Source organism: Micromys minutus, assembly GCF_963924665.1.
Source record: "Micromys minutus genome assembly, chromosome: 3".
NCBI lineage: Eukaryota > Metazoa > Chordata > Mammalia > Rodentia > Muridae > Micromys > Micromys minutus.
The window spans coordinates 17,768,236-17,782,136 of record NC_137972.1 but is presented as its reverse complement, the minus strand read 5'-3'; the positions used below and the strand labels follow the sequence as shown (position 1 = coordinate 17,782,136).

At 39.9% G+C, this 13,901-nt stretch overlaps 1 protein-coding gene across 1 annotated transcript; it reads right to left on the bottom strand.

The window, feature by feature from the left end:
• Positions 1 to 6,645: 6,645 nt before the first annotated feature.
• CD69 (CD69 molecule) lies at positions 6,646 to 13,456 on the bottom strand (the record flags this gene model as incomplete). Its single annotated transcript, XM_080913763.1, has 5 exons — positions 6,646 to 6,745; positions 7,947 to 8,050; positions 8,351 to 8,550; positions 9,418 to 9,540; positions 13,393 to 13,456. The coding sequence occupies 5 exons, from the start codon at positions 13,454 to 13,456 to the stop codon at positions 6,646 to 6,648; spliced, it is 591 nt and encodes a 196-aa protein (XP_080769889.1).
• Between the last annotated feature and the right edge of the window lie 445 nt (positions 13,457 to 13,901).

Genomic DNA, 13,901 nt, shown 5'->3' with positions numbered 1-13,901 from the left:
TCCCCCTTTCCTCTGAGGATGTGGAGGCCCCCTTCTGTATCCCCTTCACCCTGACACATCAAATCTGTGAGGCTGGGGTGCATCCTCTCCCACTGAGGCCAGACAAGGCAGCCCAGCTAGAAATACAATATACCACAGACAGGCAACAGCTTTGGGGGTAGTTCCCACTCCAGATTTTCAGGACCAACATAAAGACCAAGCTGCACATCTGCTGCATATGTGCCTAGAGGCCTAATTCCAAACTTGTGTATGTTCTTTGGGTGGTGGTTTATTTTCTGAGTCCCAAGGGTACAAGTTAGTTCATTCTGTTGTTTTTCTATGGCATTCCTATTCCCTCAGGGACTGCAATTTTGCCTCCCATTCTTCTATAAAGTCCCTAAGCTCCATCCTCTGTCGGTGGGTATCTGCATCTGTCTGAGTCAGCTGCTGGATGGAACCTCTCAGAAGAAAGCCCTGCTAGACTCCTGTCCACAAGCATAAAGTAGTATTATTAATACTGTCAGGGACTGGTGCTTGCCCATGTATGCATCTCAAGTTGGAGAGTTATTGGCTGGCTGTTCTTCTCAGTTTCTGCTCCATCATCAATCTCTGAATTTCTTGTAGACAGGTTAAGTTTTGGGTTGAAAGTTTTGTGAGTGGGTTGGTGTCCCTACTGCTCCCCTGGGGTTTTAGCCTGACCATTGGAGGCAGCCTCCCCAGGCTCCATATACCTAATTCTATGACTCACAACTAAGGACACCTCCATTGATTTTGGGGTGCCTCTCCTATTCCAGGTCTCTGTCTTTTCCAAGAGATGCCCCCTACCTAGACCCCCATCATTGACAAATTTCCATTCATTCTCATGGGCATCCAGCCATTCCCTTTGACCCTCCCCCATACCTGACCTCAAAGTTTTCCACTCAACTCCTGATCACTTCTCCCACCCAGTTTCTCCTCTCCATCTGTCCTCCATGACAATCCCATTCCCCCTTCCAAGTGAGACTCAAGCATTCTAACTGGTGCCTTCCTTTCCGTCCAGCCTCCTTAGATCTGTGGATTATAGCATGAGGCCTGTGCTTTATGGCCAATATCCACTTCTAAGTGAGTGCAAATATCAATGTGCTTTTGGGACCTGGTTACTTCACTCAAGATGAGATTCTCAAGTTCCATTCATTTGCCTGAAAAATTCATGATGTCGTTGTTTTCATACCTGAATAGTATTCTATTGTGTAGATGTCCCACCTTTTCTTTATCTATTCTTCAGTTGAGGGTAATCTTAGTAGTTTCTATCTGCAGAACACCAATGGTTCAGGCTTTAATACCAGCAATTGATAAATGGGACCTCGTGAAACTGCAAAGCTTCTAAAAGGCAAAGGATGCATTGAGGACGAAACACTGCTTTGAACTTAAATGTCAACATCCTTTTATAACTCCAATTTTATGTAACATCTTATCCATAAGATAATTTTCTAAAGAACTTTTGCCTAAAAAGAAACATTTTGTTTAACAGAGAAAAGAATTAAGGCTGTTGGCTTAGGAGGCTCTGTCCTATCTATCTATCTATCTATCTATCTATCTATCTATCTATCTATCTATCTATCTATCTATCTATCTATCTATCAATCTATCCATCAATTAATCTATCCATCCACCCACCCACCCATCTCCATCATCCATCCATCCATCTATCCATCCATCCATCCATCCATCCATTCATCCATCCATCCATCGATTCATCCATCCATCTGTCCAAATGTATATATGTCTGTTTGTCTCTATATATGTCTGTTTGTCTATAGATGTGTGTGTAGGTATATGTGTATGTATGTAAGCATGCATGAATACTTGTCGAGTTGATGGAGATGGGTGACCAGGTTCAACTAAAATGCATGTATATATACATATGTATATGCCTATGCATATTTAACTGTGTAAAGGATTTTACTTATTTTCCTTTCTTTGCACCATTTTATCTATGAGGCAATTCTTCCTTACATAGAGACATTTTTATCTAAAAGCTGTAAGAAGCTGAAAACAATAATATAAAGGTGGTGCAGCTGTTTTCCATTTTACTCTGTGTATAGCTGCATGTGCATTTAAAGGAACTGAAATCAAGATCTCAAAAAGAAACTGTTGGGTGCAGCGTAATTCATGTGGTCACAATGTCAAAGCAACCATAATGCTCAAGGTGGATGGATGAATAAAGAAAGATGTCACGCAAACACATACCATGGGATATTATTAATTAATATCCCAATTACACAGAAAAGCCTGCAGGACAACAGACAAATGCGGATGTCCACATGCTCCATGATCTCGCTTCTGTGAAAGCAGAGAACAGAGCCACTATTGGGAGGTAGGGGTCCGATAGGGACATGCCTTGCTTGTCAAGGTGAGGCCAGCTACAGGTCCAGGAACCCACTTCCTTTTCTCTGCCAATTAAATATTTAAAATGCAGAAAAGCGATGCTACAAAAAACTCTAGGGAAGTCTCACCAGAGCCATTATATAACATAGGGGAAACCAGTCTACTCTTTGGAGTTCTTAATCTTTATGGTAAGAGAATTTAAGACCACACAGAAACAGAAGCTGAGGGGTAGGAGGCATGCAAGCTGCAGAATCACCATGACTGAGAATAGCAAAGAATTACAGACAGAAGAATTGCCAAAGATAAACTTTGGCCTCCCGACTAACTCCACACTCCTTGGCTGCCTTCAAAGACATGGTCCCATTCGAGCTCACTGGTACAAGAACACTCGTGGAGTTGAATTGTGGGGCCCACCCAGTGTGTGTGTGTGTGTGTGTGTGTGTGTGTGTGTGTGTGTGTGTGTGTGGGGGGGGGGGTCTGTGCATATTGCCTGTGTAAAAGATTTTTTTTTAAATTTTATTTAGGGTTCACAAAGACTTAACAAGCTCTGAACATTTCCCTTGGCCAGTGAGGGGTTCCTGGCTGGCTCAACAGAGAAAGGATACCTAGCAATACATCTTTTACTTAATTCTTCACAGCTAAATATCAACTGTTAATCATTACAGGCTGGAAATTTTTGGTCTTAAGAGAGCAAAGAGTTAAGGAGAAAAATGTACCAAAAATAAGCTACTTTTCCCCCTGTAATTGCAAGTTTTGCCACTGCCACCAGCAACACTCCTATTGTTACCTTCCTCAAGAAACTCTGTGTTGGCCCCCAATGTTTTATATATACACATTTTCTTCATTATCAACTTATAATTTGTTTATTATGTTGTGGATGATGTGTGTGTTTAAGCACTTGTTGGCCTTGAGGCTTGGAGCCATCTTGCTAACCCTCACTATCATATTCCATTTGGACAAGGAAGTGCTTCCTCTATTCTACTGCTTGAAACGTACCTTACACATCAAAGATTATTTTTTTTCTCTTTTTCTCTCTCTCCAAAGAAATCATAGCACAGAAAACATATTAATTACTCTTAATGTTTTTGGTGAATTGCTTCTAGAAGTGAAGCTAAGCTAAACCACACTGTCTCCAGCTGTCTTTCTGGCTGTTCATTTTCCAACACAATACCCCTAAAGACTTGTGTTCATTTTAATTTAAGTTATTACTCATATTGGCATAATAAAATTAGAGGACCAGTTTAATAAAAGGACATTAGAATGTTGACATTGCAAAATATTTATTTTTCCTATGTGAAGGTCAGAGGACAACTTTTGGAAGTCAGTTCTCTCCTTCTACCTTGGGTTCTGGAGACTGAACTCTGGTGGTCGGACTTGCTTAGCAAGTAATATCAGCCATTGAGGTACCCCATGGACTTAATATTGATAAGGCTTTGAATCACTAAATGCTAACATTTCAATGTTTAACATTTCCTTTCAAGGACAATTCATGTCTAGCATTTATTCCTATGGCTGAGGAAGAAGAAACTAAAATTATTCTGGAAAAATCAAAAGACCACTGATAGTTTTCTTCAGCTCATATAACTTAAGGTGAGTGGAGCTTATGGACTTACTGTAGTATTATCCAAAAGTCTGACCATTGTACAAAAAGAGTCCTGTACTTCAGTAGGTTTCTGATGGCAATGTACCTATTTTCTGCCACAGCCATTATAACACAACAAGTATCTACTTTATTGCCTGTTTCACGTGTGGATATAAACTCTACACACTTGTATCCTTCAGTTTGTGGGTACTTTAACTCTACTACTACATGCTTGTTTAAATTCATTCGCAAACAAACCTATGTATGTAGAAATAGCCACACTTTCAATAAATGATGCTTCATGCAATACTAAAAGAATTTTTGACACAGTATTGCCCATGTAAAGTTAATATTTAACATATCACATGACTACTGTGGATTTGGTGGTGTCTTAAGGTCATTTTGCATAAATTTCTAGTTACTTTCAGTTCAATCTCTAATAAATTCTAAAGTAGCTCGTGATCCCAGTGGATGGCAGAAGTACGACTTAGGTCAGCTGCCTCTCACCCTGGGGTTTTCAAAAGCAGTGTTTGCCCTTACATACACGCCATGCAAATCACAAGCCTGTTTTTCACCATGAGCCAGGATGAGGCTGTGGTTATTAATGATAGAATATTTAAGTGAGGAGGCTACCTGTTTCATTCTGTAACCATGGAACTGAGGCTCCCTGTGGCCAGTAAGCTTCATGTTGTTTTTCATTAAGAATTCTAAACCCACTATTTCTATATGTCACAGAATGACCATAGTTTAAAGATACTAAATAGATCATCTGTATTCAGACATCACAAAAGACTGATAGATATTATAGCATTCAGCCATAAAACAGTCTGGAAGTGATCAAAGGTTTTTACCTGCTGAAATAGCCCTTGAAGGCATCTTTGACCCACATATGCCCCATGAACTAGTGTGTATGAATAAAGTATATAGTGAGAAAGATGTTTTCAGAACAGAGTTGAACAAGATGTTTTCAGAACCTTGAATATGTGCATTGAAGGTTCAGAACACCCGATCTATGCAAAAATGAATGTACCCTTTTAACATATATGTGTGAAAATGTATGAAAGCATTAATAAAGCTAGGATTTTACTTCATGGAGGACTTTTAACAGGTATTCTATGGTTTTCTGCATTCCAGTACATTGTAACTTACAGCTCCTCCTCCAGGATTTCATACGTGTATGCAAAGTGTTTCGATTCTATTTACCACCTTGTCCTTTATCTCTTCCAAACTTTATGCCATTTTTCCTTCTCTTTTTATAAATCCCATTGAGTAAATTAATGCTGTCCATAAAGCATGAATACAAGGCCATTCACTGGAGCTGTCAATTACCAGGAATGTAATTGGGAATAAGAACTGACGGCTTCTTTCCCAGCAGCTACTGTCAATACCTCCTCAGGTAGGAGTGAGGATGCCCTCGCTCTACTCTTTTTCCATCCTGCTGGGACATTGACTGGCTTGATTCTGTGTAGGTCTAGTCCAGGGAAGCACCACAGCTTTAAATTCATGAGGGTAGTGGCCCTCTCATACCCAGAAGATGGTTCTGCCCCATCCTTCCTGACCCCTATGCTTCCCCAACTTTTATGCGACTTCCTGAACCTTTTTGGGGAGAGTTCTTACTTTGTGGCTGGTCACTCCACACTCTGACCTGTTTGCGCACGTTGCATTGACCACCGGCCACTGCACAAAGAATCTTCTCTGGTGACATCGGTGAACTGCGCTAATCTAAAGGTTTAGAGACCTCTCCCTGGAAGGCAGGTCGATATTACAACACGACACAATTCTGAATGCAGTTTTAATGAGAACTGGAAACTACATGTCTATTCTTTTATTTTCACATACATAGAAAAAGCTTAAACATATAGTAGATTTTAAAATACAAATTTTACATAAACACTTTATTGCACATGGGAAATCCTTTGGACAAAAGATCTCAAAAGACACAAACAGGTTCTGTGGTAACACTAGAGTTATTCCAGGGTCAAACCACAGGGTGTATGTCCTGACAGAGAGCTGTCAGGACACATATTGCACTTTTCTCTCCAGCACTTTGAAATCTGCTCTACAAATATTCCTCATAGGCTGTGCTTTTGTTTCCTCCTTGAAGCACACTACAGAGATTTTTAACTACAAAGAGATATGTAGCATTGAACATTAACTGTCTACACTGAGGAAGTTAAAGAAAAAGTTATTCTTTGGGGGTAAACAATTGACAAAACAGCAAGGCAAAGGTCTGTAAATAGAGGGCGTTACTGCAAAGCTTGATTTCATAAGCATTGGTCTACTTGTGAAGGCTTTGAGAGTTTAAGAGAATCCTTTAGTCAGTCATTGCTAATTTTCCTGCATTTACATTCAGCTTTTACTAGCTCAGAAACCCCTTCAAATAGTGCAAACGCACGAAGGCACTGTCTGTTGCAGTCATTCAGCAATAAATAGTAACTCTAAAGCTAGTCATTTTTATTCATTCTATGTTTAAAATATAAAGTGCACTTCCGAGGCCTCATAGCCATCCTCTTATCTTTGCTGTGATTTCCAGTCAGCTGGTGACAGTTTCAGCTCCCAGTCAAGGGGTCCTCCCGGATCTTCTTCCTTGCGTTCCACAGTCCTATCTATGTGGAAGAATTCCAAGAAGATATAAAACTCAACCGCAAAGTAGCATCCAGTCACACAACTTTCCCGTGGTGCTGTGGCACAGTCACGTGTACATCTATGCTTCCTCGTCATCTGGAGGGCTTGCTGCAGACCCAGCGTAAGTTTGTCTCACAGTCCAAGGCAACAACAACCGTGTGGTGCAGCGAAATGCATCTCTCAGAGTTGAACCTGCCAAAGCATAGAGACACTCAGACTTATTTGCAGTCTATCGTTTCCAGCCAGTTACGTGAGAATAAGGTCACGTGGGGTGAGCTCTGCCATTCCTGTTGGTTCCCTGAGTAGGAAACACAAGGACACGACTTCCAGCCAAGTAGCGATGGTCTAATGGGTATAGATACAACAGACAGCCCTGGATGGAAATCATTGGGAGAGAACGTAGGCAGAGCTAAAGGCCCTATTTTTCTGACTTTAGTGGCTTTCCCAGTAGAGTTCAAAATCATATTTCCCTTATAGATCCCTCAAGAAGCACAGCTTAAGGAGCTTAAGGCGTGGTCATACCTAATTTCATCTTTGATTTAGACCATTGGTGGTTTTCTTGTGTTCCTTGGTACCCTGGCCATAGATACACAACCATGGGACACATGCTAAAAATCCCTTTACCAGGAATGGAATGTGTTTGTTATTGAAAGAGGGCTTTACTATTAGACTAGGCTAGCCTCGAGTTTGCAGAAATTCACCTGCCTCTGTGTCCTGGGTGACAAGACTGAAAGCATGTACCACTGTGACTAATTTAGAAATATAGACTTTTATATTAGACATATTTAATACTGATATTGTATCAGTCATTATACGAATGTCAAGAGCGTGTGACATGTATTCAACTCTGAGTTTTCGTATGTTAAACATCAACAGTAAATTTACAGAATGCTCCTTAAATCCTTAAGTCTGACTCAATAATAGATAATGAGCGTGTCTTTATTGCTGGGGGAGGTTGTGTAGATTCATAGGCACTTATAATTAGGCACTATAATATTGCCCTTTGTTCCTATAGGGATGAACTGGGAAAAGGAAATGAAACAGGCATATTTTTCCCCAGCGACTGCTTCTCCACCCATCTTGAGAAGTGTCCTAGGACTACATCAAACTCACCAAGACTATTGCTAACACTAGTGTTTGCTAAGACAGAGTTAAAGGGTTAGAAGGAGTTATTGAGTGGATTTTAATGGTAAAGGATGTCTCTCAATAACTCCAAGGAGTGTAAAACACATAAAAGTACTGCTGAGAGCTGTGAAAGGAACCGACCGCCACTCACAACGGAACTTAGAAAGAAGAAAAAGGAGGAAACATTAAAAATGATAAAGAAGAAAAGGAATTTATTTATTTTAAAAGTCCCAGCCTAGAGAGAACCGAGAGATGTCTTGCGACTCACCTGATGTTAAATTCTTTGCCATTTGCCCATTTCTGTGTCTGATTAGTTTCATTTTTCAGCCCGATCCAGTGTTGCAGTCCACCAGCATGTCGCTTCAGAAATATCTTAAAGCACAAGGGAGCTGGGTTACGAACGTGACTGAGCGTCGGGGCTAAGCTGAGCATTGCTAACTGTGCTTCACATCAGCTCATCTGATGGTCTCTGAAACTCAGCATTCAAACCACACTGGGAGCCTATATAGCAGATTCTCATTTTGACCTTTTAGATCATTCATACTGCACCCTGCCTCCCATGGCTAAGTGTCCCTGCATGAGAGATAGGTGCCCAGTGTCCACTCAGAACACATTGGAACCACAGAAGATCTAAATAGAAGAGCATTTGACGGTATCAGTTATAAATCTTACCATGTCCTTTTTTGAATCAATAACAGCAAGAGTAGCAGCATCTTTAGAACAAGAGTTCTGGGCCGAGGCCCAACTCTTGGTTGTGGTGGAGAAACGGTAACATTTTCTCTCATATGGAATCCATTCATTCTCACAGGAAGCAACATAGTGGTCAGGAGACTCCAGCTTCTCATACAAGCCTGGACAATTGTACTTGCCCACTGCAGACAGAAAGAGCATTTGTTTTGGTAACAGAAGAAACCAAAGCCTCTCCACAGGTGACCCTAGTCCAGGGGACACTCCGCTCCTTTGTAAGGAAGAAGAAAGCAGACCTCAGCTAGTGTCTGTCCAGTGCCCAGTGTCCCTCAGGACAGGACAGAGCATGAACAGAGGGCTGTGATGTCTGAAAGTGTCAGAGAAGTGAAAAAATATCAAAAATAACATTTGGATTAAAAGGAGAAACAAATATTGTAAGGTCTAAGTGATGTTCTGAACATAAGTGTCCCCCACAGGAATTTGATCATGAGATTCAAGCAGCAAAGGATCAAGTATACAAGGAGGTGTGGGAGGAGGTGGAGGAAGGGAAATTCTGATCAGAAGATACTATATAAAATTTTTTGATTAAAAAAGACAGTAAGAAGGAAGGTTTGGGTATTTCTTCAAATTATAACATTTCTTATTTATGAAAGATATAGACATGTCTTGGCGAGCATGGCATCATAGAATGCCCCAGTTGGCTCTGGGAGTTGCTCCCATATAATAAACCCAGGATGCTTAGTCTGCTGGATTGAGATGAAAGGCAAAACTATTGGCCACTTTTTGATTAACCATATGCTCCCTTTCTTGTAGATGTAAACATGGTCACTTCTACATGATGTGTCAGTCGGTCAGGCACTTTAAATATTTCTGAAATTATTGCAGCTGCCATTCAGGGAGCTGATCATAAAACTGACCTTTTCTGTGTCTGAGACATTTCTAAGTCAATCAGGAGGCCTGATTAACTAGATAAAGCTGAGACCCATTCTTTTCGGTCACATGTGAGCGCTTGCTGCTGGAGGCTTTGAGAGAATTTGTAAGTATAGACTCACCACTTAAGGCAATGAGCGCAATAATTAAGGAAGTGATGACAACCACTATAAACACAGCACAGGGGACAGGAACTTGAATGAATCCCTCACGATGTGTCTCAAAATGAATATTGGTGCCATCGTCTGAAAAGGAAAAGAAGGGGGGGGGGTAAGTACAGGCTGTAAGATGGAGCAGTTGATATTTTATGAGGAATATATAATTAATCATAGCAATGTATTGTCCCACTAATAAAAATATTATTGGTTAATTGTACCAAATTCTGAGTGCATTTGAAGAATGTCTTGCTGGCTAGAGATAAGGCAAAGCAAGCAAAATATTGACTTAATAAAGTGTCTTCACTATATATGTGTATATATATTCACTATACATGCATAAATACATAATTTATATATGTGTTTAGTAGGCTTTAAGGGTATATTTCATAGCTATAAAAACTCAAACATTTCATTTTTTTAATCCACAATATAAGACTTTTAAGCACTCACTTGCTATAGGAGACCTATAAAATGAGTGTCCTGTCTGTAGTTCATAGTCTCCCTGGAGTTAGCTACTCTTTATGGGTGACGGAATGCTCAGAATAAACGTGTGAACTGTGAATTTATGCATAAATATTTAAAAGGAGAATTAGGTAAAAATGGCGAAAACTTGATTTTGCTTCTTGGTAATGCTAGTAGAGATAGGGAACAATTGCAAATTTTTATGTATTAATGCTAAGAGAGTAAACTGGAAAAATACTTTGAAAATGTTTTTTAAAATGCTATGTACACATAGGTGCTGGAGAGATGTCTCAGTGTTTGAAAACTTGTACTGTTCTTGTAAAAGACCAGTGTTTGGTTCCTGGCACCCACATCAGGGGGGCTCACATCACTTGTCACTCCAACTCTAAAGGTTCCAGTCTTCTGGCTTCTAAAGACACCTGTGCACATACGACCTACACTTTGACAGACATAAATAAAAATCAATGTCATACATCTACCACTGTATGATCCATATAGCCTTACACACACACACACACACACACACACACACACACACACACACACCACCACCACCACCACCACCACCATCACCACCACCACCACCACCACCCACCACCACCACCACCACCACTACCACCACCACCACCACCACCTTTCAAAGAAATAAAACATGATCTTGAAATGCTTTGCACAGAAATATTCATAGAATTATCGCTAAGGCCAAGTCCTGAAAATAATCCAAATATCTGTCAGCGTGAGAATGAATAAGTGCATTTTGGTATTTCCACATAAAATGATACTAGCAATAAAACTCTGGTGCATGCAAAATGTTAAACACAAAGCATATTCATTAAAAATTATATAACATATATATTTCCATGTAATTGGCACTTTAGAGTAGATAAAATAAGATGTGGTGTCAGATATAAGTCAAGTGTTTATATGTATGCTTGTGAGAATGGCACCTAGTATCATGGAAATATTCAAATATTGATGGGAATTGCGGCTACACATTTGTTGTGTCCTTACACTGGACTCCTGTGCTGTGCTCATTCACTGCACATAAATTATAGCACAGTTAAGATGATGATGCAAGAATGGACAGTGAAACACTACATTTTCTAAGATAAACTAAAATAATACAAGTAACAGTGCTATAAAACATTTTGAACAGATTTCACCCCATTTAAGGTTCTGTATAAAAGTAGAGCAAACTCGCAGTTCCCTTTAACTAATAAATGTTTCCATATCAGGAGTGGATAGGTAAAAATATGTTAGTCCAGCATGTCAATAGGTGTCTGTAGAAGGAAAGTCAACTTCAGCTTTACATTTTGGATTCTGTTTTTGGTTTTGTTTTGTTTTGTTTTTCAGAGTGAACCCTCAAGTTTCAAAACAGTGTGGCCCTATAAGAATGCCCTTGTAAGTTCTCAAATTCTCCAGTGTGAATTTATTTTTTGTTTCTCATGGATGCTTTGATGTGAAATGACTGTTTGAATAAGATTATAACTCACAGTGAAAGCCAGTCTCAACTGTTGTAATCCTAATACTCAGGCACCAGTGCCAGAGGGTTGCCAGCTTGAAGTCTTTGGCTGCAAGGTGAGAATTTATCTCAATTTTTTTCTCATTTTTAAAACATTTAAATTTTCATTGTGGATGGTGTTTTATAACTAAAAGATTATTTCTGTAGGCTATATTTGGAATTTGTGGATTCATTTTTTCTTTTTCTTAAAACATTTTGTTCCAGGTGAGTTTAGAGAGGAGACATCATGTGGCAAGTATCATCAACTTGTACATTTTCTAGGATTTTCTTTCTTTTGGCGAAAATCTGATTTCAGGTCTCCCAAGGGAAGCTTTTATCCATCCTGACCAGGTCTGTGTTCCCCTGCCTTCCTTTTTACAGTCATGCACTATTATCTTCAGAAGTAGTCTCTAGTAGCTTGAATATTAAGTTCAGAGACAGCTCTAGTTTCATTTCTCAACACGTGATAGGCACATTGCTTGGACTCCGTTTATCAAGATCTCTGACAGCATAGCAAACATACCCACATCCAAAGCAACCATAGGCCTCAGCTAGCTCTTCCCATTGACCCACCTGGTGGGTAGCATATGTAGACCAATTCCCACGTGACACTTTATTTCCATCATTGAGGGTCATTGCTAACCACAGTTTAACATGTCACCTAGGCAACAAAACATCCTCCTCACAACAGCACACTCCTGAGGCCTGTGCATCAATGAAGGCGGTGAAAACAGATCCACCTATTTACCAACTTTCAGTCACCCAAGGAGGAACCTGTTGATTTCATTGTTGTTGTGCTGCTAAGGTCACAGCCATTAGAACATAAGATTAACATACACAAGTAGATGGGGCTGATCCCAGGCCATGTCAGCATTTTCTACATTCAGCCCTTTCTTCATTCCTCTATCTATTATAGTTTCATTATTATCTGCTTTTTAAAAAATTTTAAGTGAGACATACAGGTATGGGTTATTTAGGTATCCAAAAATAAATACTGTAGACTTTATATCCTATGCATTTGACTTCATGCTCTCAAATAAGAGATGAATTTTTAAAGGTAATTGAGGTTGTTTTTTGTTGGTTGTTTTGTTGTTGTTGTTCCTCATCAACTATAATAATATATCCCTTTATTAACTGGATGATAGCTCATGATTAGAAATAACTCTTGTTCCCAAGTGCTAAGTGCTGGAGGGCTCCTCACCACGCAGATGGAAACAGAATGGGAAAATTCTGGCAACGGGAAGCAGAATATGTGTAAAACAGACAGAAGAGACAGAAATGTGTAGGGTGATCGTGTTTGTATAAAAACGAAGACAAATGTATAGTTACAGAATTCCAAGTGATTCAACGGAGGAGAGAAACAGAACAAAATGGAAGGAGGAAGTTCCATAGGTCACTACAGAAGATGACATTTTTATGACAGGGTTCCATTCTAATGAATCACCACATGACACTGCAAACGTTCAGGTGTGTGTAATGCTGCTTTCTCTGAGCATGGAGGCCTTAATTCTGCCAGTGCTGGAGGGTTCATGAGAGGAACGCTGAAGAGGCAAGACACACAGTGAGCAGAAAAACGTATAAGGAAAGAGCCAGAACATAACTCTTCATGTGGAGACCAGAGTTCTTCATAAAGAGAAGGATTTAAGACTTACCCATTGTGCACAGGCAGGTATGGGAAAATGATAAAGGGTAACTAGGTCAAGCCATATCATTTTCCATTTAAATCTAAAGGTTGAGATGATACAAATTGATTCAAAGGAAAAGTCCTTTTGATATCTTTTGAGATTCATATAGCTCCCTTGCATGCAAGTATTTTGTCTTTGAATTGTCAGACAAGTATTTCTCTATGCCCAGTTTCTCTTTTACTGACTGAAATAGAATGTAACCAACTCCTCTGACAATCTCTCTATTCTCTGCTCTATTCCATACATCAAATGTAAAGATCACACCAGAATGGAGGAAATCACATGACTTACCCTTCTGCCCTCTCTCCAGATGTGAAGAGCTACTCTTCGTTATAGAACAGTCTTCAGAATTCATCCTTTAAATATTTTCCCCCCTCAAGACCTCTGGTGAATCTCAAGTGGTCCACGGTGATCCCCAGCCGGAGATGTCTTTTTCAGTGTCTTGATCTCTGAGGATTTCTGCCTTTATACTCACTTAGGCAGGCTCCACCTCTTCCTCCTACCCTCTACTCGCTCATCTCCACCAGTTCTCTGTAATTCATGCTCCGGTGGCCTAGACACTTCACTGAGTGTTGTTGTGGTGAGCTGTGGGTTTTCCCTGCTGTCTGAAATGTGCTTTCTCACAAGTGTAGCTTCAAGAGGGAGAGATAAATGGGATTTTCCCAGAATCAAAGACATCCTTCCACAAACTTTTAGAAAACACAAATAAGTTAGAAAATTAGCATAATCTGAACAAGTTGCTAAACGTTTGAGATTGCTGTATTCGATCTAGAAAATCACTGGAAGAGAGAGTAAACTTC